General features: G+C 41.6%; 2 protein-coding genes across 2 annotated transcripts in view; one reads left to right on the forward strand and one right to left on the reverse strand.

Annotated features, from left to right (window-relative positions):
- Nucleotides 1-1,424: 1,424 nt before the first annotated feature.
- On the reverse strand, nt 1,425-23,554 carry LOC129735871 (uncharacterized). The gene is made up of 2 exons (XM_055707449.1): nt 23,450-23,554; nt 1,425-4,168 (listed from the first exon to the last, which is right to left on the reverse strand). The coding sequence occupies exon 2, from the start codon at nt 4,158-4,160 to the stop codon at nt 3,453-3,455; it is 708 nt and encodes a 235-aa protein (XP_055563424.1). The 5' UTR covers nt 4,161-4,168; nt 23,450-23,554; the 3' UTR covers nt 1,425-3,452.
- Nucleotides 20,563-23,778, forward strand: part of SEPTIN7 (septin 7) — a gene marked incomplete at its 5' end in the record, with an annotated part of 64,206 nt that continues 60,990 nt past the window's right edge. The window contains 2 exons of the mRNA XM_027809990.2: nt 20,563-20,601; nt 23,446-23,548. Coding sequence (XP_027665791.2) covers nt 20,563-20,601; nt 23,446-23,548 — 142 coding nt within the window. The remainder of the gene's footprint in view (nt 20,602-23,445; nt 23,549-23,778) is intronic.

Here is a 23,778-nt window from a genome sequence, read left to right on the forward strand (position 1 = left end):
TACTGTATTGCTCGTGTGAGTTTACAAGGGTTTTCTGTTTCATGACAGCCCTCCCCTGAACAGAGAGAAGTACCATAAATACAGGCCTGATTCTGGAAACCTTTATTAAAAGAAGGGGCCCTACTGACTCGGTATGTCTCAAAATAGGGAAGGGCTGATGAACAAGGCATCAGGGCCCAATTAGATATCACACCAGATGCCTCATGCTACTGTTCACTTTTGTACTGCCATTGTGTTAGGCCATTTCTTGTGCTAGTGAACAAAGCAAAATGGCAGCATTTACAAAAAGATCATCCAATGTAAAGGGCAACAGCTGTCAAAGAGGCAACAAAGTACAAGGACAGGAGACATTTCTGGTCAGTATGACAAGCAGTGGTCAAAGAATGGTCAAGATGCTGGCAGGCATTACTGCAAAGCTGAGATTTAAGGATGGGTTTGAAGGAGGACACTGTGATTATTACTCACTGTTGAGCATCCTCAGCCTCCTACCTTGCAAGAGCCAGATTGTTTACAGGAGTGGGAGTTTAGGACTTCATTTGGTGTAATGAAACTAGTTGTTTTGGTAAGGGATTGCTCGGTATGCAAAGATCTGTTACATTTGCACAGCAGCTCAAAAAGATGCTGCATACATTGGACAGACTGAGCAAGCATGATTCAGCCTGGAGATGCACCACGCACCCTACAAACCCCGGAGGTATTGGAGTTGGCATGCAGGAGCAAGCCAACAGGGTACAAGCTCAGTAATTCCACCACATCCCATGCTGGAGCTCATGCTATGTGCAAATTCACCTAGTGAGTCATGTCTGCTTGCATTAAAAAAAAACCAAACAAAAACAAAATAGTCTTCATATGTCTCACTGGCAAGAAGACACTGAAACTGGCTAGGCTGGTTGGGAACCAACCTGGCAGCAACCCTAGCTGACAGATTTTGTAAATAAGGTGAGTGGGGTTTGTTTCTGTATCTTGACAATAGAAGACACCGATGGGTTCTGAGTTACGGCAGGTAGTGTTCTACATTTAAGTTTAAAAAGCTTTTTATTAATTTCACAAGAAGCAATCACAAAATTGTATTTTCTTTCAAAAGAATCAAATAAATAGAATCTAAGGAGTCTTGAAATTTACTTGTTAAGTTCAGTTTTTTAAAGTTTAGTGACGGATTTAGTGAAGTCTTTTCCTTTTGAAGGAAAAACAGCAGATCACTACAGGAATGCAAAAATTTGGATTTATTATATTGTGCACAGAACAAAGTATTCTTCAAACCTCTGGGACCCATTTGCATTTGCTTTATGTCTTCTCAAAATGAACACAATTTTGCAGAATCTTCCTAACCCTGTAAATTACTGTATGAAAAGAGACCACCCCCCCCCCCCCCCGCTATTCACAACACAGAAAAATAGGACATTAACCTCACATAAAACCCACTGGCTTGCATCTTGCTTCCTCATCAAGCCTGTGCCAGTTTTGCAGTAATTTCAAAGATGCAAGCTCACTTTTGTTTTTTTCAGTGATCAATCCATGAAGTAAAGGCTTCATTCCCTTTTTGAAGATATCCCCATCAGTTACATACTATTTTCTCAACAACACGTATCCGAAAACCAAGATAAATGTTTCTGAGTAATTTGAAGCCCTTACTACAAGACAGAAAACAAGTATTTTTCGTATTGTTTGTTTTCCCACAATGTATTTTTATGGGAAAGCTGCGGGGACTGTGTTTTGTATTCAGTGAACAGCTTCTGTGGTGTAAAATGTCTCTTTTTTGGTATTCAAATAACCACGAAAGCAATGTAACTATATCTCATTGCCATGGACATTACCACCTAAACCAACCAGAATGAAAAAAAAAGGTTATTTCTTACCTCACCCATTGTGAAAGACACAGATTTATGAGATAATATTTGGCAGTCCTGTGACCAATGATAATAAAAATCTCTTTCCCTTGGGCATCCAAGAACCACAGTATATTGTAACACTTCCAGTTCTTAAACAGCGCTGAACCACATTGTGCAGAGCTGCATACCTTCCTGAAAAGATGATGCATTTTCCTTGTCATAAAAAACTATTTCTTTACCAAACGCACCCAAAAGAAGAAAATCAGATGTTAGACAAGACAGAATTGGATGGGAATCAATGAGAGACAAGGACAATCTTAGCGTCTTCATTGTTGCTCCTGTCTGCCTTGCTGTGACTCTACCTACAGAAATATGCAATACTGAAAGTTTCCCTTTTGCTGCTGAAATGAAAATTGCTATTTTCATCTTTCTAGTACCGGGGCACGCTCTTAAAATGTACTCTTCATAACAGCAAAACCAAATGATATAATAAACAATAAATTCATATAACGTTGCCTCTTTGCCAAGTACCTTTCCCTAATAGAAAAATACACCATGGCTTATGTGAAAGAAAAGGCAAGGAACAGGCCACACTCGGAAATCCCTAACAGAAAAGAAAGTATGTAAAGTTTCAAATCGCACATCATAAATACAGGTCTCCAGTACTTCAGCTGGGGCATAAAATAACTCAGAGTTTAAAGGGCTCCAAAGATACCTGCCCCAAACATAAAAAGGAAATACTATGTGGAGAGCTGTATTGGAATCGGAAAAGCAAAAGTTGTTGTTCTGCCTCTCTTGGAGGCCATCCTTTTCCAGTGTCAGCAGACCTCCACCCCGGCTGGCAGCAGCATCCCGAGGAGCCTGTTCAGGGTCTCGGGGCCACACTAGACCTGCCCAAGTGGTCGGGCTCCTCAGCGTGGCTCCCAGGGCCTGTGAGCACCCCTTGGGCTTCCTAGAAGGATTTTACCCGGCGCCTGCCAACGATATTTTATTTTTTATTTTTTAAAAGAGTTCTGGTTCATTTGGGGGGCCATGGGCATCCGATTATCACTTGCTGATGGCAAGAAAGGCCAGGCTTCAGGCCCGTTGGCGGGGAAACGAGCGGCTCGGTAGCGCCTTCACCTCCCCGCCGCAAAGCCCACACCTGCCAGGCAGGCCACCCAGAGCCCCTGGGGAGGAGGGCCCCGTTCCCTTCGCCCCGGCAGTGCGGGCCGCCGTGCCCCGCAGCGGGGAGAGGCTCCGCCGGTGAGGCAGCGGTTGTGAATGGGACCCAAGCGCCTCGCTCGGGGGCGGGCACGCCGGGGCCACGGTGGGACGGGGGGAAAGCCCGGCGCCGAGCCGCCGCGGCGGGGCCCCCTCAGCCATGCGGGAGGGCGGGCGGAGCCGGGAGGCAAAGGGACGGACGCCTGCCCGCCAGCCGCAGTGCTGCAGCCCGAGCGCTTCCCCTGGGATAAGGGCGTCCCGCCTCGCCCCAGCGACCCCAGCCCAAAGGCGGCCCAGGGGCTGCGGGTGGGGTCCCGCACCCGGCCCCTCTCTCCGGCCCCAGATGCCCCTCTCCTGCCGGCCTCTCCCACGCCAACTGCGTGAGCGGACGGGCGAAGGGAGCGTAAGGCTCTGCAGCGCTCACTGCACTCCGCAAGGCGCGTGCGGCGTAGCGGCGCTCCGAGAATAGCTCCGGAGAAAGGAGGGGGCGTTGTGACGGCCTCGCTCAGCCCGGCCGAGCCGGCGGCCATCTTTGTTGCGGGCAAACCCCGGCGGCCGCTGCGGGGATTTCGCGCTCCTGGGCGTGCCCGGTTTCAAAATGGCTGCCGAGCGGTCCCTTTTTTCTCTGACAGGGAGCGGGAGGAAATAACAGATCCCGGGCTGGGAGGAGTAGGGGTACGGACGTGGGGGCCGCGGCGAGTCCCACGCCGAGCCGAGGGGCCGAGCCGGAAGCCGCCGCCGCTGCTGCGTGCTCGGGGAGGCGGGCAGGGAGCGAGCGTGTGCGGGGCGGAGGCGGCGAAGGCGAAAGAGGAGGAGCAGCAGCAGCAGCAGCAGGCGGCGGCGGCGGGGGGAGCGGAGCCGGGCCGAGCCGCTAAATCCGTCCGGCCGCCAGAGCGGGCGCGCGTAGGCGCTGTGCGGAAGGGCCGCGGCCCCTCGGCGGAATCGGCGTAGGGGGCGTTGGAGAATCGCCGCGGCGGCCGCCGGGTTGGCTGGCGGGAGGCGCGCGGGGAGGAGGGGGCGGCCCGCTCGGTGCCGCCGCGGCTGAGGGAGCAGGCAGGGGGGACGGCCAGCCAGCCGGAGCCCAGCGTCAGCAGCGGCAGCGACACCACCGCCGCCGGCCAGCGCCATGGGTGAGTCTCCAGCCCGGGGCCGAGGCGCGGGGGGCCCGTGACAGTCCGAGGCGGGAGCCTGCGGCCGCGGGGTCTCCATGATGGGTGGGCTGAGAGGCAGCCCCGGCGGTGGGGGCAGGCAGCGGGTACCGCCGAGACCCCCATTCCGGCGGCGGGGACCGGCTGCCGGGCGGAGCGGCGGCCCCGCCGCGGGGCCCCCATCCCTCTGGCCGTCCCCCGCCTTCCTCCTCCTTAGATGCGGCTCCAGCCCCCTTCGCCGCCGCCTTCCCCCCCCCCCACCAGTCACTTCCTGCCTCGCCGAAATTGTATAATGCCTGCGCGGAGCTGGGGAGCCAGGCGGCGAAAATGCCGGAGATATTTCTTCTCCCTCGCTTTCTCCCCTTCCCCCCCATCCCTGCATCCCTCCTCCCCTTTTCGCCTTTTGCGCCCAAATTTGGGAGGGAGGAATTTGCTGCAGGAATTAAAGCAGCCTTCAAATATGCGGGAGAGGAGCGGGTGGGACTGAAATCACGGCGCCGGGAGGGGGGAGGAGGAGGAGGAGGAAGGGGGCGCCTGTGCGCGGGTGGGTGCGTGTGTGGCAGCGGGCGAGGGCTGAAGGCACGGCGGAGCGCTCTCCCGCCAGCCGCCTACACGCCTCTCTAGCTTTTTTTTTTTTTTTTTAATTTTTTTATATAAATCTTAAAGCGTTTTTGGAGGGCTTTATGCCGCTCGGGTCTGGCTTTTATTTGCCGCCCGCCGGGGCGTGCGTGGGGGCTGTTGGCCGCCTCCGCGGGGCGCCCGGTCTGCGCTCGCTCGCGCTGCCCCTGCCGCCGCCGGGGGCTCGGCCGTTTTTCCAACAAACCAAAAAAAATATTTAAAACTACAATTTATGAACAGCTTCCCCCCCCTCCCCCGGAAATCTGTATGAAATGCTTTATGAGCGGTTTCAGTGTGAGCCCCTCGCTTAGCCAGCCGGTCTTGCAAAATAAATTGGAGGGGTGCTCAGTGTTTCAGCAGGGTGGCTGGGGAAAGGGGCAATCGTGTATGGAGATTTTTTGATGAGCAACTTAAGGAAAAGCAGCTAAACTTATTTTGGCGTGGAGTTGTCGTCTTCGCGCTGAACCAGTTACGTACAAATGTAATTCTGTGAAAGACAACGTTCAAGAATCTTCTGCGTGCAGTTTGTGTGCCGCCTCCTGCAGATGAAAAATCGTTGAACAGAAGACTGTCAGAAGTAGAAGTATCCATTCACTGAATGTTTTTTTCTTGGCCTTTGGAATCTCCCTCTGACTGATAGTGACTTTAGGTTACGTTCAGTGAAAGAAATGCTTCTGTATGGAGAAATATCTATGATCTGAATTAATATCGTAACCAAAAGAAAAGTCAGCTTGTGTGAAAATGCAGGCTTAGCTCCCAAGAAAGAGGAAAGTTAGAGGGGCCACTGCTGTGTGTCCCAGCTAAAAGGTAGACCATAATTCCTTATGCAAGATTTTTTTTGTAGTAGATTTTCACTAAATGATAACTGATTTTTCTGGCTAGAAATTTCACTGCGATATCAAACTAGTATTATTGTAAAGTATTTCTTCTTTATAATTCTGTCTACATATATTTTGAAGTTCTTGCCTGTTAAAACATTAAGAAATTGGGAAAGATGTATTTTGTGTGGTGTTTAACATCTTCCACTTGATACCTGCTTAGTTTGTAATGCTTGTGTGTTGTTTGCTGTGTGAGATTACTAGCATCTTTGGCTGGTGACTTGTGAACGTAAGAGCATTATTTTGTCCTGGCTTTGGGTGAGTCTGTGTGTGTGGGTTGTGGGTTTTTTTTATTATTTTTTTTTTAAGTTCACATGTGAATAACAAAACCTGATAAATAGAGATTTTACTTTGGAAAGCAGGTTGCAAAAAGCCATTGCTTCAAAGGTCAGTTACTGCCCGTCTGTGTTGAAACTTGAATTGAAATGCAAGACCTGTTCTGTGCTACTGTGGGAGAAAGGGTTACTACTTAGTCATTCTGAAATTGAAGCAAAGACACCTAGAACTGTGCGTATCAGTCTGTGTGCTGATAATAACTCACAGCATTTCCTTCAGTTTACCCACAAGGAGAAGCAACTAGTCTGTTAAAATGGTGCTTCAGATGTATACTTAGTATTACAAACAAATGTCTGTGTATATGGATAAAAACTTGATTGTTTACCTTATGCAGAAATAAAGGATCAGAATTGTTTTCTTTATAAGCTAAAATACAATAGACTTTCTTTTTGCATAAAGATGTCTAAATGTGCACAGTAGCCTTCTTCCCCGCCCCCCCCCCCCCCCCCCTTTAACTGGCTAGCAGCTTAGTGGTACTTTCTTCCATGGGTCAGGCTCATACTTTCAGTACTTTAATTTCTTCAGTTCTTGTAGCTCAGTGCTGCTGTGATGGTGTTTTTAATACTGTCTTAAAATACCCATTAAGACAACAAATAGTTACAAAAGACAATGGCCACAGATTCAAACCCTTGTTTTAAACACGGTCAGTGATGGAAAATGTGCCTTGGAGAAGGTGTAGGAGAGAGGTTTCTACTAAGAACTGTAGTGTGATATACTTTTTTTTTTTTGCTTTAATTTATTGCCAGACTCTTCACTTAACCTGTCTAGACCAGAGATGTGTATGTATGAGCCACGTTCTGTTTTCTGTAAGTTAGTGCTTTAGCTCCTGAAATAAGCTAGTTAATTGCATGTGTGTTCTCTGTAATTAGAATGGCACTTAGTCACCATTTAAGTAGTTTAGTTAAGTCTCGTTTAGTAATTCAGATTTGGGGTAGTGTTAAACTGTAGGCGGTCCCAAACTATTCCTTAGGAGTGTTTGAACGTCTGAAACTGATGTTTATAGAATAGATGTCTTGCAGAGGTGGGGATGGTGGTGTAGGTGAGGTAAAGACATCTCTCAAATGTGAGGTCCAGAGACTTGGTTCACTGAAACCAATGACTTCCTGCTCACCTTGCCAGACTGTGTTTCACATTGTCAGGCAAATTGGAGTTTTCTGCAGCCCTGGTTTAATGGTTGCATTGTGATAGCTCTGTAATGTCATTAGGTAGGTCTTTCCTATTAGTTTGTTTTGGGGTTTTCTTTGTTTGTTTTTTAATAGGAAAGAATCAGAGCAACAGTTATTTACATGACTTGTAGTTTTGTTTTTTGCTTTAGTTCAATGCAGCTGTCCTGCAAAACCAGGTCATTTGCTGCATTGCATGAGCATGGCTGTGAAGGTGCTGTAAATTATGACATTCTTTGTGTTACATTTAAAAATCAAAAAGTAACCAGTAGGTTCTTAAGCACTTCAGAAGACAATATGTATCCACTCTTCTTTTGGCAGAGTTTGAGCTAGAGATATGTAAACACGTGCCTGACTAAACCTTGTTCTGATGTACATTCGGACTTCCTTCCCGTGAAAGCCACATAATCTGCTTTTTGTGCATCAGTGCTGTTCCATGCTTCTAAATGTGCCTCACCCGAACAGCTGCATGCCGGCTTCAGCGTGTGGACTGGTAGTGTTGCTGCACAGAGGGGTGAGCTGCCCGGTCGAGCCCTTCTTAACACCACTTAGGAGGAATCTGTTCTTCAGGGGCTCTAGCTCTCATCTTTTTTTCAAATGGCTCTTTGTGTGGCCGTTTTCATGCCAGATTTCTATCATTTAACATAATGATAGTTCAAAATGCATTTGCAAATACTTTTGGAAACAGTATTACAGAACAATAACACTATGGGTGTTACATTCAGAAGCACTTAAGCAACCAAAATAGAACTGAATTATTTCTTGGTAGCACAGAAGATTTAGAAATTTTTTTTGTCAACACTGAAAATCTTACCTCAACATGTATGCTTTTTAATTGTATTTCTCCCCCTCCCTCCCCCCCGCCCCCCGTGTTACGCTTAATAGTTGTGTGCTTTTTGTTTGGTCATTTTGTGACTTTTTGGTAGTGGTTTTTTTTTTGTGATTTTTGTTTTGTTGGGTTGTTTTTTGGTGGTTTTTTTTTTTTGTTTTTGACCTGAATGGTAAAAAAAAAGAGGTAAAAAAATGGTAAAAAAAAAAAAAAAAAAAGAGGGAGGATTGATTAAAACATTAGGGAGATTTTCCCCTCCTTTGACGCACTGTACCTTTAGGGGGATCAATATTAAGATACAGCACCTAGTTTTGGTGTCAGCATTTTTAAAATAGAGCTTTTTAAATGGAAAGGTTGCATCATGCTCACAAAGGATGCAAGACCTGAAGAAAGGAAAAAAAAACCAAACCAACCCTGACTTGAGATTCATTTTTCGTTTGACCACAAAAAAGACCAAGGAGTGACAGTGGTCTTAGAAGCATGCTCTGAAAGGGGAGAATATAACGTACTAAGCTTTTTCCAGTGCTTTGGGGTAAAACATGATTGGGATGATGACCAGAAAAAGAGAATGCAAACTAGATACATAAGGTGTGTTCTCTAATGTTGGTGGTGTTGAGCCACCAAGTAGCAGTTTATCAAATTCCAATCAAAGTTGTCTTATTATATGCAGAAATCAGTCTATTGTACAGTAATGTTATTGCAAAGAGACCTTTCAGAGAGTCAGCTAAAGTCATTGATGGCAGAATTTCTGTTGTGACATTTGTCTGACAGAGCTTTGTAGGTCATTGTAGTTGATGCTGAGAAGAAATGTAAGATGGCATGAATATTGGTACTGGTGCCAGTGGGTGTCACTGTAGTAAGAGCAGGCAGATTATTAGAAGAATAATGTATGAAATATTATCTCTTTTTATATTTAATGTTAAAAGACAATTACTGTAATGATTCAAGTTGAACTTCAAATAAAATGAAACTTGACCTAGTAAGGTGGTCAAAATGGCCAAGAATGCTAAAGTCAATGTTAACATACAGCTTAAATCAAACCTTTTCCACTGTTGGCCAGTTGGAGTGGTTTAATCTCATTTATGTGTAGTTTTTTCACTGTCTGTAAGAAATTTTGGTATGCCCAGCACTACCCTCTGCTTTCTTTTTTGTTCTTTCTGAAGAACCTTATCATGCACTTTCATAGTTTATGCTGGTATAAACTGGACCGTAATTGAAAAATACTCTATTGATTATGGTTTTTCTCTTTTCCTTTTGTGTTACCTCCAGTGTTCATATACACTGGTATGATTAGATGAGCTTGCTGATGTAATGGAAGTCTTAACGTTATGGTAGTTTTCAGCTGGATATGCAAGCTAATCTGACTTGTTCCCTAGCTGTACATTTACCAGAACTGACACAAGGGAAGCCTAAGCTCACCCCTGATGGTACAGTGGCTGGGTGAATCTGTTGGCCGGCTGCTTGAAAGGAGGCAGTTCTGCTGCTCTCCCCACCTTTTAATCTGTGCCTCTTTGACCCGACAGCGAGTCAGTTCATGGGACTCAACTCATGGGAACTGACTGGTTTTTTTTTCTTCAAGGGTAGTTTTCTTTCTATCAGTTGAGCTCCCTGAAATTTCATGTCATGGGATCACGGAAGTGTTGGCATGAAAAAAGAAATGCAAGTGAGCTCTAGGCAAGAGATGGAATGTCAACCGACCGTTTTGGCAGTAGTACGTGCAGTCTTGGTTTGGTGCCTGGTTTAGACTGGTGTAACATGGCACTGCTGGAAAGAGAAGTGAGCTTCATTTTCTGTTCCCACCCAAACACTGCACCTTAACGTAGGCTGAAAGTTGTGGTAAGTGTGCCCAAGGCAGCAGAGGTACGTGGTAGTTGATCTAGTTGTACAACTTGTTTGTTTCCACTCTACCAGTGGTTAAGAAAGGGAAAGAGGAAAACCCTATCCTGCTGGAGGAGTTAATGGTAGTGGTTAAGAAGGTAGTACTGTCCCCTCTCTGCCGAGCTGGTGACTTACCTGAAGATAAATGGAAGTGGGCAAAGATAAAATTGTTTTAGCTGCTATCATTTACTCCTTGAGCACTGAATGGGTGAGGTGACTGACTTTTTATTACCTGCTGTTGCATCATTACCTGCAACGTTTATGGTAATACTAATATTAGCAGTAGGGCTTTCTTGAGCGATGTGCAAAACTAAAGCCCTGACTGATGATGGCTGCAGAAATCTGGTAGTGCAGAGCGTCTTTGTCGTCCTCACCAGAAGCTGACTGTGATGGTATCTTAAGTAAGTTGAGGTACTGGTTTTTAGCTGATTTCTTGTCAAAAACAAACAGTCAAGAGGCACTGAAAGCTATTCCTGGAGAAATGTAATTTTTCTGGAAGCTTTCTGACAGTGGTGATTTTTCTGGCTGTGCAATCTTACCGATACTCACTGTAGCTTTTTAAAACAAGAATGCAAGACTCAGAATACTCAATGACTCAAAATTAGAGTTCCAAATGCTGGTTTAAATGTAAATGAATGCTTTCAAGTTTGGGAAGGTGAAAATTTCCAAAGGAGAATGAGGCTAAGAAACCCATCTTCTTACTTCTCCCCTGGCCCCTGCTTCTAGAAACAAACACTTCCTAATTGTTAGTAAAGCTATAACAAACCAAGAGATTCGAGATTAAATTAGTTTCCTCTTGGGAGGCTTTGCCAGATGGTGCAAAATCACAGTCTTGAGTAATCTCTTGATGATGGGTAAAGGGGCGCCATCCTGTTGCCTTGTTCTGTGTTCTTTGTTTTTTAGCACTTAGTTGAGGGAGAACTTAAGAGAAAAATAGTCTGCAGACTGCTGCAGTATTAGTTACTGAAGCTCATGGTCATCTCCTACTGTTCAGCTGTGCCAAGCACTGACCTTCACTGCTCTTAATTGCAATTCCATGGACATCTGCAAACCTCTAAGTTTTCAAAGCAGTGGAAGGAACTTGCAGTTTTCTAAGTGACAAACTCAAGCAATGGGGAACAAGACCTTAAAGAGACTGGGGCAAAAACTAGGCAACATAGTTGTTCAGTCCTTTTTCAGGTGTTGTGCAGTTATGGATTGTCAGTAATGGGAATCTCTTCTTTAATCTCTTAAAGGAAAAATATCTTTGTTAGAAGTTCAAAACAATGTTGAAGACTAGATGCTTGGAAGGAGGAGGTGGTATATGGGTAATGAGCTTCTATCCTATAAAAAATTGCCAAGGAAAGCTGGGAGTTTTTCCTTACCAGCAGTTTAAAATTTAATTAGCAAGTTAAGTTAATTTTTGAGCTGTTCGGTATATGTTACTTTTTATGTATTTAGCAGGGCTTCTGTAAAAGGTCTTCAATATTTTTTGTGTTCTGAATCCTTAACCAGCTGAAATTTTTAGCAGGTGAGTTCGAAATTATGTCAGTATTTTATGCAGACCAAGTTAAGTTATTTGAGTGTTAATACCTTAATAGTGAAGGGATACTGACATCTTGTTTGCCCAGACATATGCGAGAGTTGATTTTGGAGAAGGCTTTGAAAGTGGTGAAGGCACAGCTTCTCCAAAGAAATATTTGATGGATGGCCTTTAGCTTGGTCACTGAGTGAATTTCACTGGGTCCTAGCTTTGTGTCTGGCTTCTTGCCTAGCAATGTGCCTGCAAGGCATCCAATATCCCTGTAGGTAAAGGTGACTCTTCCTTGGTATGTTCAGTTCTTTGTTGCTGTGTGTAGCAGCAGTTATCCTGGGTTTCCTGTTCTTTTGAATTGTGTTTCTGGTTGTGAATCTTGGCCATCAAGTACTCCATGTGGCAGCTGGGTATAGAGGGGATTTAACTCCCACTGTAAAATTTATTAGTGCTAACTATGTAGGTTAGCTGCTCTGCTGATATACATGTTGGACCAGGTAATGCATGCTCTTCACAGCCAGCCTTGTTACTAATGCCAAAAACAAAAGTACTTGGGGAGTTGAGAAACCAACAGGTTTGGTGTTATCAAGCTGCTGCTTCAGTCTTCGCAGTCTTCAGTTCTGTCATCCAGGGCAATTAGACCACTGGTGTTGTGAATGCTCTCCAGTGGGTTGCCGTCCACTTGGAAAGATGTATGCAGTAAATGCTGAGTTAAAAATCAATTCCTTGATGTGGAATAAATTAAGTCAAAACTTAGGGTTTCTAACTGCCAACTTACACTACAGATGGTAATTAAACCAATTATATGTTGTAATAGTCTTCATATTACACCTGGATGATACATTTTATTATCAGTGTGGACCATTCTTTTGTATCAGTTGCCATTGCAACCCGCAGGGAAACAATCTTAAGTTTTACTTAGGATCTTCCTTACATGGTAATTATAATGAGAGCTATCTTTCTGTGGTATCTATCTAGCTTAAAAATAAAGAGAACTAAAACCAATGCAGCCAGGCAGCTGTGTTTCAAAACATCTAAGTTTAACACATGAAGAGGTTTTTGTTAGTTGGCATTATTCTTTAAAATAGCACCTGTGTGTCTTTTTGTTTTGTTTTTTTTTTTTTTTTTTAAATTTTCTTTGCCCTATTTGAGTTCTTTATATTATTGGTACAGACCTCCTCAGACAATATAGAAATAGTTAAAAAGTAAAATCCTCTAAGTATTAGTAATTTAATAAAATCTTTAAGGACCTCTCCTGGTAGTGTTTGATGAACCTTATAGTAGGAATATTGAAATGTAAAAATACGTGTGATTTCAGAGTATCCTGAAAATTCAGTTTATAATTAAAAATCTGACTTCTGCCTTTTGGTTCATTAAAATGTGCTGCCATGGGGGAAAATGAACACTGTGGAAAATTATACCTAACCAGCTTCAAGTATAAAAAATACAGTATCTTAACTTTGAACTACTACTATGCTTTTTACATAAAAATTAAATGATTAGTTGGTAACAGCTTCTTAATGATGAGATAGTCTAAAGAGATATTTGAATTTTTCTGAAGAAATTGCTTGTCTGAGACAAAAGAATCAGTGCTTTCAGAAGTGCTTGGGGTTTCACTGTTCTGGGGCGGTACAGCACAAAAATACAATAAACCTTAAAGGAAAGGTGACAGGGATGTGTCTTAAAATTTTAGCTCAAAATGGCTTTCTTAGTGAAACCTACAGGGCTTCTGAAGGCTCCTGTAAGCCAGAGCTTGAGCTGTTAAGCATAGAAGCTACTATGGGAATGAATATAAGAGCCTATACGGAAAATCAGATGGTTTCCATGTGGGAATGAGTTGCATCCACTATACAGAAGTTTATAGTAAAAGCTCTTCACCCTAGTTACTTTAAATGAGAATTCCTTATGTTAACACAAGCACCAGAGTTGCAATACTGTAATTTCTCTCATGATTTTAAGGGGAACACACTTCAGGAGTGTGTTGAACACACTTGAGTGTTTCTGAATGAGTGATTCACCTCTCATTAGCATTTCTGCACTACATGTTCAGGAAATCTTACTAGATCTGATTGTAGCCCTTTAGGCTAGAAATATAACAATACTATTTCTTGTATTGCCATCCTTACAGCTGCTTGATGAGGAGAATGGGATCTACTACTGGGGAGTTCACTTCTGTCACTATTCAACATGTAGAACAGAAGGGAGTGCAGAGTGCACACCTGAAAATGCCTTTTGCAGGGTCCCTTGGCTGAAATACTGCCAGCTGGACTGCAGCAATCTGCTCTTCCTGAAAAATTCACTCCTGTGCTTGGGCAGATGGAAGATGCCCTTGCTGTTGCTGCTGCTTCACCCAGAGATGTGGGGTGGGAGAGGGAGGGAATCAGTTTCTCTTTGGGGTTGGATTTTCTTGTTTTTAACTAGGTCTAAACATATAAACCATGACTTATCACCACCTACTGAGTTTTTGTGTTAACTGACCAATCATTATGCAAATTTTGAAGGAAAATGCAATCTTCAGGTGAACCTGAAGAACTGAAAAATGCTCAACAGTAACTTTTTTTTTTAGATTAAAAGGAAATGGCAAAGGAACTAAATGATATATTACAGCGTGATACTTACTGTGTTTTGTTGCTTCTTTCTACTACGTTTTCAGTCCTAAGACTCTTGAAACAGTCTCCAGGTTGAGGCGCTAACCTACTTTGTGGAGAATTTGTGTTTCCTTCAAAGTGACTCTTTTCAAACTCATGGTTTAGTTGACTTTGTAGGAGATTATAGTGTGAGATAAAACTACCTGAATGTTCCCACCATTTAAAAAAAAATCTTTTATTTACATCTCTTTGTGAAACTTCCACAAACTAAATAGACAAAGAGACATGTTAAATACTGAGTACAGATACTTTTTTTGTTTGTTTTGCACCCACCCCCCCCGCCCCACCCTCACCCTGGATGTTTTGTATCCAGGAATCTTTCCCAGCTTTTTTCAAAATATTTTTCCTTTGCATCTTTAATCTTCAACTCTGAGCTCAGTGTTTGTATTGGAATAAACATTCAACCATAGCAAAACCGAGGAGGAGGAGTTAGAAAGGTTGAAAGTGACAGACACACCAAGTGATATGTGGTTGATGCTTGATCTGCTGCTGTTCCTGACACCTTTTCCCTGGCTGCTGTTTTGGTGACCTCTTTCTATAAGCCTTCCTATCTCATGTGCCATTTCTTGCTGTAGTCCTTTTGACCCCTGCTTTATGGAGTGGAAGATAATTGGTCACTTAACTGCTAAATGTGATTTCGAGTTGGTAATTTGTTAGGTGCAAGTTGCTATGTGATGGTGGTTTCTGGAGGCAGACCAAGGCTTTTTTAAAAGCCAGAGTAAAGGGGAAAATGCACAGAAAGAACAAGAAGCTTTAAAATTCTATTCCTGTGCTTTTAAATTGTAAAAGCATGTATATTAAAAGATGAACTTTTACATAAAAACTGTCAGTATGTATGGCTGGCCTCAATGTTGTGTAGAGGCATCATGAGTAGAACTTGTAATATTGTATGTTTTAGTTATGCAGTCCTGCTTTTGTAGTTTGACACCCCCGTCCTTCTCTCCCCCATCTATCTATAATGAGTTTTGTTTTTCTAAATAGTTAACTGACTTCATTTTCTTGTAGTTGTCTGCGTTCTTGCACTTGCTTGGCTGCTGTAAGAACTGCAACACTGGCTGTGTTGGCTGTAGCTGCTGCAGTCTGTGCACGGTTTACTCAGGCATGCCCTTGTATACTGTAGGTTGGCTCTGAAGGCTAGCAAATTTATTTTTAACAAGCAAGTTAAGGTTTACTAGTGTGTGTGCTGCATCCCCTTTGGTTTTCTTCAGAGTTTTTTGCCTTCCTTCTGGATGTGCTGCCTGTAGCTCAACAGACGGACTGTGCTGTCTACTCTTTCTGATCTTTACAGTACAGGATCTTTCTTGCAGAATCAGTTTGCTTTTAGACATCACATGTGTTTCAGCACTGTCTTTTAATAAACCAGATGATAGTGTCTGGCACAGGAAAAGAGAGAGTCTAAAGCTCACTCTTCACCTATACTCACACGCTATGCCCAGTGAGATTTTGAGGAACAGTTGAAAGTGCATTCACTGGGTCAGTGATTGAAGTTACTGATTATCAACTTAATCAGCTTGTTCCTAGAGATGGAAAGAGACGCTAATTTCTTAATGGTGGTTATGCATCCAAATAACTATTTGGTTTTTTGATCCTTTGAGAATAGTTTTGGTTTTTTTCTAGTGTAGGCAAGACCCTAAGTTCACATTTGGAAGCCAAATTTTCTTATTTTAAAAGAAGGCTTTTATTAGCTTTGTGCTGTCTGCAGTTGATGCCTATTTGAGGCAATAAAAGTGCCGATTTCCTTTCCATCAGTACTAGACTTCTACCATGCAGATTATAGCAGACATTACTGACCTGGCAGATGTTTTTACTGTACTTTGAATAGTGAAAGGACAAACATACTTGTAGATGTTCAGCATCTTTAAGACATTTAACTCTACAGCTAGAGCTGATGAGTTTCCCCCTTTTTATGTTATTTTTCATACTTTTTAAATAGTTGGGTTTTTTTTAATATGGATTACATATATCTTAATTTTTTTGGGAAAAAAAATTAAGTTAAGCTACCATCTGTATTAACAAGTGCTCAGGGCTTGTGAAAGCATTACTGTGCTAAGTACTGCTACTTAAAACTCCTGTTTTAAAAATGTGGTAACAAAACCTGACAGTTGCAAGACTTGAGCAGTTGCTGACTGCCTCTGGGATGTGGTAGGACAAGACGGGGATGTGTGTTAGCTGTATGTTTTATGTATTGCCTCCATGTTGGCAGTTGGAAAAAATACACTTTGTTAAACTGTAGAAAGCTTTTAAGGATTTTGAAGATGTTGATAGGGTGAATCCCTAGGCCTTTGTGCAGGTTTTGGAGGCTTATGGACACTGATTTGGAGATTTTAACAACTATCACTGTTAGAGAAAAATAAAAAGTTACCATGTCAGGTATATTGGAGAAATGTATACTTACACAGTGTTTCATAAACTAGTCTTTCTATGTAAAACTAGAAACTCTTATTAAACTGATCTTACTCATGGCATGATGGTACGAAATTGTGTGGAAATACTCTGGCTAAAGAGTATACAGAAACTGGCTAAAAGGTTTAAAAAGATGGTTTTAACTTTATTGAAATCAGTCTTAGACCAGGTGTGAATTCTTATGTTTTGGCAGCTTTGACATCATTTCAAACTAAACTTTATGTAAAGGAAACTTGCCCTCTGTCTAGATATTTTACAAGAACAAATTGACTCCACAGCAAATGAAATTTGTAGAAAAAATATATTCAGAATGTGCTTCTTGTTTCAAATGTGTGAAATAAGTGAAAAATTATCACCTTCTGTTTTCATTGTTGATGTCTATCACATGCCTAATGCAATGGGTATTTCTGTCCTTTCTAGGATTGTTTTATGTTGCTTATAGTTGTGGTCAGATTTCAACAATTCCTGGGTTTTCTATGATGCTTCTGGAGACTTCTTAAAATAATGGTTCCTAGGATGTCACTAGGGAAAGAGTATTGCATTTCTTTCTCTTAGAATAAGTTTGACTGAGAAGCTCCAAAGACAACTTTGATTGGAAAGGACAGAAACTCTCCTCATGTAAAACTGCTTTTCTGTTTTGTCTTTTTTTTTTTTTTTTTTCTCCTCTCCAGCTGTCTTTGTGTTAATATTTGCTGCTAGTTTGGCTAGATCATAAATCCTTTGAAGAGTTTTCATAACGTCATGTAACAGACTGCTGGTTACTACCAGTGCACCGTTTATAGTGTGAGCTGAGCTCTCAAGTTGGACAGAATCATTCAGGTTGGAAAAGACCATTGACATCAAGTCCAACCATTAATCCAGCAGCACTGCTAAGTCCACCACTAAACCATGTCCCTAAGTACCACATCTATGTCCTTTAAATGCCTCCAGGGATGATGACTCAACCACCTCCCTGGGCAGCCTGGTTCAATGCTTGACAACCCTTTTGGTGAAGAAATTTTTCCTAATACCCAGTCCAGACCTCCCCTGGCACAACTTGAGGTCATTTTCTCTTGTCCTGTCGCTTGTTACTTGGGAGAAGAGACCGAATGACCACCCCCCCACCCCCCGGCCTACAGCCTCCCCTCAGGTAGTTGTAGAGAGCAATAGGGTCCCCCCTGAAGGTTCATGTTCTCCAGGCTAAAAAAACCCAGTTCCCTCAGCTGCTCCTCATCAGACTTGTGCTCCAGACCTTTCAGCTTTGTCACCCTTCTTTAGACATGCTCCAGCAGCTCAATGCTGTCTTATAGAGCGAGAGGTATATAGTAGAGGTAAACAATGGCTTTAGCTCACCTTGGATTTGCATCCCCTCTTGATCAGAGGGATAAGGTATGCTGTTTTGTCAGGTAATGGACCTTATGCCAGAGACTCTAATCTTTTGGCCCAGATGGTGGCATCTGAAGAATGGCTTTAGATTTATCATTCCTGGACCCATTCAGCACAGAATAAAGGAGAGATGTGAATTATGGTGCCTGGGTAATAAGAAAGATGATAGAAAACAAGGAAAAGAGGATTTTTTGGTTGTCAGTGTTCTTCCTTAAAGCCCCTTGAAAAGCTGCCGATGGTGCCTCCTTTCTCTCTTTTCACTGATTTGCACGGTTGGAGCAGCATGCTGCTGGCTGTTATTCCATTGGTTTGGTTGATGGATCTAAAAGCACCAGCTCTGCAGCTGGTTTGTATGGGCTTTGACATTTTGCTTGGGGGAGACCTACATTAAAGTAACGTTGAGTGCACAGAGTGGACGCATCAGAAGTTTAGCTAAGGCCAAATTTATATTTCTTTGTATGAGTTGCCTTCATTTGTGCCAAGTTAGAACAGAGATGATGGACAACTACAAGGACTTAAAAACGTTAGAAGACTTGATATAAAATGATAGCTGAAGTGCAGCAGAGGTGAACGTGAAATGATACATATACATGCAGACTGCTTTCTCGCTGTAGGCTCAGCGATAAGCTGTGAATGTCTGTTAAAGCTCAGGAGCAAGGTCTTGAGCCTGCATGCAGTTCACAGTATCGTTAGCTCAGTACTCGGAAGTAGTCAAAAAAGCCGATTGCGTGTTGAGAATCAGTACAAGAAATACCACATGATCAGACTGTGGATCTGTGACTGTTTTGTATCTTGGGAACTGTATACAGCTCTAATTCTGGCCTCTACAGAAGAGTACAGAGCTAGAACACTGTTAAGGAAGAGCAGCACAGATGATCAGAAGCACGAAACTGCTTCTTCTTGACGAAGTATGCTAGATTATTAAGGCTGTTTTCCAGCACAGGTAGCACTGTGCAGCAATTAAGCTAAGAGGTGGTGATTTTCAAATTATAAAGTTCTCCCTTTAACAACATACAGGTAATCAGAGGGAGTCCCTGCTACAGGGGCTTTTGTGGATGCTCTGTTTACATGAGGCTAAAAAGAGTGTATGAGTACATGAAAAAGTAATCAGTCAAATGCTGTTTAAGTGGGAAGATAGCCCCATATTAACAAATGCTTGAGAGGCAGCTTTTTGGTGGCTACAGAGGTGTTTAGTAAAATACTGCTGTCTGTTTACTCAGTTCTTTGTGCTACCTTAGGTATATGGTTTTTGGCTACTGTTGAAGGCAGGATATTGGGTCTGACCTGTGTGGCTGTTCTCACTGGAATATGGCTTTAAAGCAGCACTGTTTAATAATACTGCTTTTGTCTAGGGAACCAGGCCCTCCTGTGCACTTGGTGAACTGATGTCTGTGCTTGACAATGCTACCTTGTTTCAAAGTTGAAAGTAGTGATGTGCAACATGATAAATTATAGTAATATAGTGCTTAATATGGTTGATATCAAAACCTTTAGGCGTTTATACTGCTGTATTAATCTATAATATTGGTTGTATTCAGCCTGTACAGCTTGCTCCAGTTCTGCTGCATGTGCATCTGTCCTCCTCCCAAAGCTACATGGAACAACTTGTGCCACCTTTCTGCAGGGTGCAGAGAGGGACTGGAGCTCCTTGGCAGTGCTTTGCTTTTTTTGTCCTCTCAGAGCGCAGCAGCGAAGTACCCAACATACTACATTTTTGTGGCTCTGGACACTGATAGAATATGAGGGAGACTGTAAAAACAGAATGCTCATATCTCATTAGCTAGAAACTGCCACTTGGAACAATGTACATTTTCTGAATATAGGCTCTGATAGATGTTAGGGGGCAGAAGTATTATTGACTGCTGGCCTAGAACTTGGTATTAAGATTTCCCCCCTTCTATTTTGTATTGGTGTTTTGAAATACTCAAGCATGGGAAGATGCTTAGTGAAAAAAGTAAATTTGAAGGGCCTCTGTGATATGAGTTTGTGGTTATAAAGTATTTCAAGTGCCACATTGGAGAATGAGCATAGGTCTCTTGTCATCCACAGAGTCAGGTGATGCTGAACAGACATCACATTAACTTGTGCCCCCTAATTTATTCTTTATTTTCTGACTGTTCAACTGTTCAGTTATGCCAAAATTTGCAGCAGTGCTCTAATGGTCAGTATTGCAAATGAAGTGAATTGATGCTATTCACTGAAATGTATAAAGTAAGATGGAAATAGAAAATCCTGAGACCCATTTACAATGATGGTGCCTTTGATCTTTGTACCTTTTCTACTCTAAAATAAAAATACTGTGCAGTAGTGTGGTGAAATGAGATTATATGTTCTGGTGAACACCTCTGAAGAAAACAAATACCCTTGAACCTATTACAGGTTCAGATAGTATATGGTAAACAAAAAGCACACTGAGTAACTAGGGTAAAAAGAACTATTAAATAATTACCTGTATTCATCATTAAATGGCATGGAAGTCATGTATAGTATTATCGTGAAATTAAGCTGTCATATGTATAAAACTAAGGTTACATAAAACACTATATACTAAGCATACTAGGTGGAAGGTATTGTGAGTAACCTTGGTCAAATGTAAGTAACTTTTGGTTTTTTTCCTTTTTCTTCTCTCCTCATGCTGTTCGTGTTTCTCTTTCTGGATTGCTGCTGCACTTGTGTGGACTTGTTGCTGCAATGGTTCAAATTCATCATTATACTGGACTACTTCTGGATGTATTCTATTGATACCTTCAATGCTGGAAATGGTGGAAACGTGTTGTTTACAAAGTAGCTGTAAGTATTACTGTGATACAGATGTATTACAGCTATTGTGGAAATAGAAGAAGAATTAGGGTTTTAGTAGGTGAACTGAAACTGAGTTTAGATAGCAGCTGGTTGACAATCAGGAATGGATAAAAGGGGAAGCTATTGTAAGTATTAAAATCATGAGATCTCACCTGGCACAACCATCAATATAGTGGAAGTCAATGCTTTAGCAAAAAAAAAAAAAGTAACTTCTTTTAAAAGCCCTGGCAGGAATATATGAAATTCAATTCCTAGTTTATTTTGGTCTGTTTAGAGGTAGCAAGTTATGAACAAAAGCAGCCGCTTAAAAATCAGTATTTTGAAAGCTTCAATTTTAATTGGTGCTGGTACACCAGCATTCTGAATCTGGCATCTGACTTAAGCTTTTTAAAAGGTTCTTTGCTGTGGAGTATAAATGCTGACATTAAATAGAGCGTTAAAACCAAGTGTGACACTTCATACATCTTTCTGGTTCATAGCATTTGTATTTAATTATCTGAAAGTTGGTGTAAATGCTATAGACTGACAGAGCAAACAACCCCAAAATTGTCATCAATTTTTGTTTAGCATTTCATACTCAGTGTTTTTAAAGTTCTTAGTAGTAAAACTATTCTAAATGTGGAGCTTAAAATGAAGGGGAAAGGAAATAAAAATAATTTAAAACAAGATTTAAATGTAAACCATTTTTTTTAAGCAAGAGAAGTGTTACCTAGATTTAATGAGGGGGTGAACTTTTCTGGTAAGCATGACATACATTAAAAGGTATGTAGGCTTTAAAAGATGCATGTAGATGCAAAGTAGAACTATAAGGAGTGTCTGACTATGATTAAATATTTTACATCTGGTAGGATGAATAACAATTTTATATCCTTCATAGTTATTAAGGACCTGCACTGTTAAGGAGCTTTTTAATATCTTAAAGAGCACTCACTTGCATGTCATACAGTATCTCTGAAGCATTGGCTCTTGCTCAGCGTTTTAGACTGTAATAGATTGTAGCTGTAGTAACTGATTTTTTTTTTTTTTTTTTAAAATTTCATTAAACCTTTCAGATGAAACTATTGTGGCACCAAGGCTTAATTGAAAAAAAAAAAAAGGCATCTTAAAAAAAGTTTCTTGATGACACAAGGCAAACATTCCTACATTTAGAGAAGTAGTAACATTTGTTGCATTTTGTGTATTTGAACTTGAAACTATAGCACCTATCTTTAGCTGGCTATCGTTACATGTACCTTTTTCATTCTGTATGAAAGCTTGGAAGGAGAATTAATGCAGTGTGTTATCACTAAATGAGAGCTGATGCTAATTTCCAGTAGTATTAGATCTGTCATTTGCAATGTAGTCCTGTTAAGTCTGGACTTTTCAAACTTACATTTGATGATGGTACTGGTATAATATGTCTTTGTAGTGGTGTAGCATTGCTTGTTTGCCAAATGAAGAAATCAGTTGTGACTTAAAACAGTCCATTAATTGTCTAGTGCTGTTGGATTGCAAAGAAGCTAGTTCTTCTTGCATTTAATGCTTTAAAAGTGGTAGTGTTTTTTATATCCTTACAATGAATGTTTGCTTTAATAAAAAAAAAAAAAGAAATTATAGGAGCTGTTACTGTATATAAGTTTATTCTGTCAATTTTAGAAAAATGATCCAAATAAGCATGAGTCCACTGCATACCGAACTGAAATTAACCATACTTTATTCCATACAGAGAAGTTCTGAGGCAGTAGTGCCTCTAGTAGAACAGGGTGAGGGTGTTTTTTGTTTTAATTTTTTTATTTTTTTAAATTATTTTTTAGAATTCTTCTATCCTTTTGAAGATAGTCTTAGGGAGGGGAATTTAAACCTGTAGGCAGCACTTCAGCTCTCTGGATGTACGTAATGCTCTTAAGCTCTGAAATTGAGGTAGTATCAAAACATATCCTCTCAACCATGGATGGACATAAAGCCTAAAGGCTGAAATCATTGCTCCATGAAAAACAGTACCTTGTGTAGCTTTAAATAGATGGTTGTCTCCAACAGTATTTTCTGATTCTCTAAAAGAAATGAACTATCTTGTGTCATAAGACAATCCTCAGGCCTGGTGTGATATCAAACACATTTCTTGGATTCTACTGGAAGACTGGTTTAAAAGTAGCATGGCTGATCTGTGGAGGATCACTGGATCTAGTACAGTAAGGAATAGGCATTTTAGGCACCTTCAACACTTTCATTGATGTGGTGAGAAGAACATCTAACATCCAGAATTCTCCTCCCTTTTCATAGTAGGCAATATTTTTAATAACTTCCTCGCAGTACAAGGCAACTGAAGTTTGGCCTTTATGGACAGTTTGTTGGAAAGCATGCTGCATTAGTGTAGATCTAGATTTAACAATGAAGGCCTCCAATGTGTGACCCAGAAGTAGAGGGGTTCAAGTTAGTCCCTGTCATATTGGGGCAGTACCACCACAACTCTCAGGAGTATAGGAAAGCTACACTTCCACTGCTTGCCTGCATTGTTTCAAATGGGCATCAGAACAAAGTTGATTATGTTTTAATCCGTTTGTGCTTGTACACTCTTGGGCTTGCACAGTCACAGTGTGGTAGTTGTAGCTGCTCAAAATACTGTTAACGTGGCTAATTTTCTGTGCCAGGTAATAAAAAAATAATAATCTTAGTTATTGCTTCAGTTCGTTGCACTGTCTTTGATGTAGACAGCTTAGGTTGTTGAGAGGTTGGGCATATAGCACCTTTCTACAAATGTGAAAATGAAGTGAACATTTGAATAACTAAAAAAAAATAGAAGCTAAGAAGTGACAGGCTTTTAACTTTTTTTTTCTAAATATCTCTTTCCTTTAGCAACAGAAGAACCTTGAAGGATATGTGGGGTTTGCAAATCTTCCAAATCAAGTTTACCGAAAGTCTGTGAAGAGAGGATTTGAATTCACACTCATGGTAGTAGGTAAGTTTCTTTCTTTGTTTTGAATGGTGATCATTAGAAGTATATTGATGTAATTCTTGAAGCTGATGATGATGATGATCTCATGAGAAAACATGGATCTTCTCCCTTTAGACTGGTAAATCTAGAGTGTTTAAAAAGAACGTATTGTCTGATATGCAAATAGATGAAGAGAATAAAGAATGAGAACTGTATAGTTCATACAGTGTAAGAAAAAGGTTTGGTGTGGATCT

Source organism: Falco cherrug, chromosome 4 (genome assembly GCF_023634085.1).
Source record: "Falco cherrug isolate bFalChe1 chromosome 4, bFalChe1.pri, whole genome shotgun sequence".
Lineage (NCBI taxonomy): Eukaryota > Metazoa > Chordata > Aves > Falconiformes > Falconidae > Falco > Falco cherrug.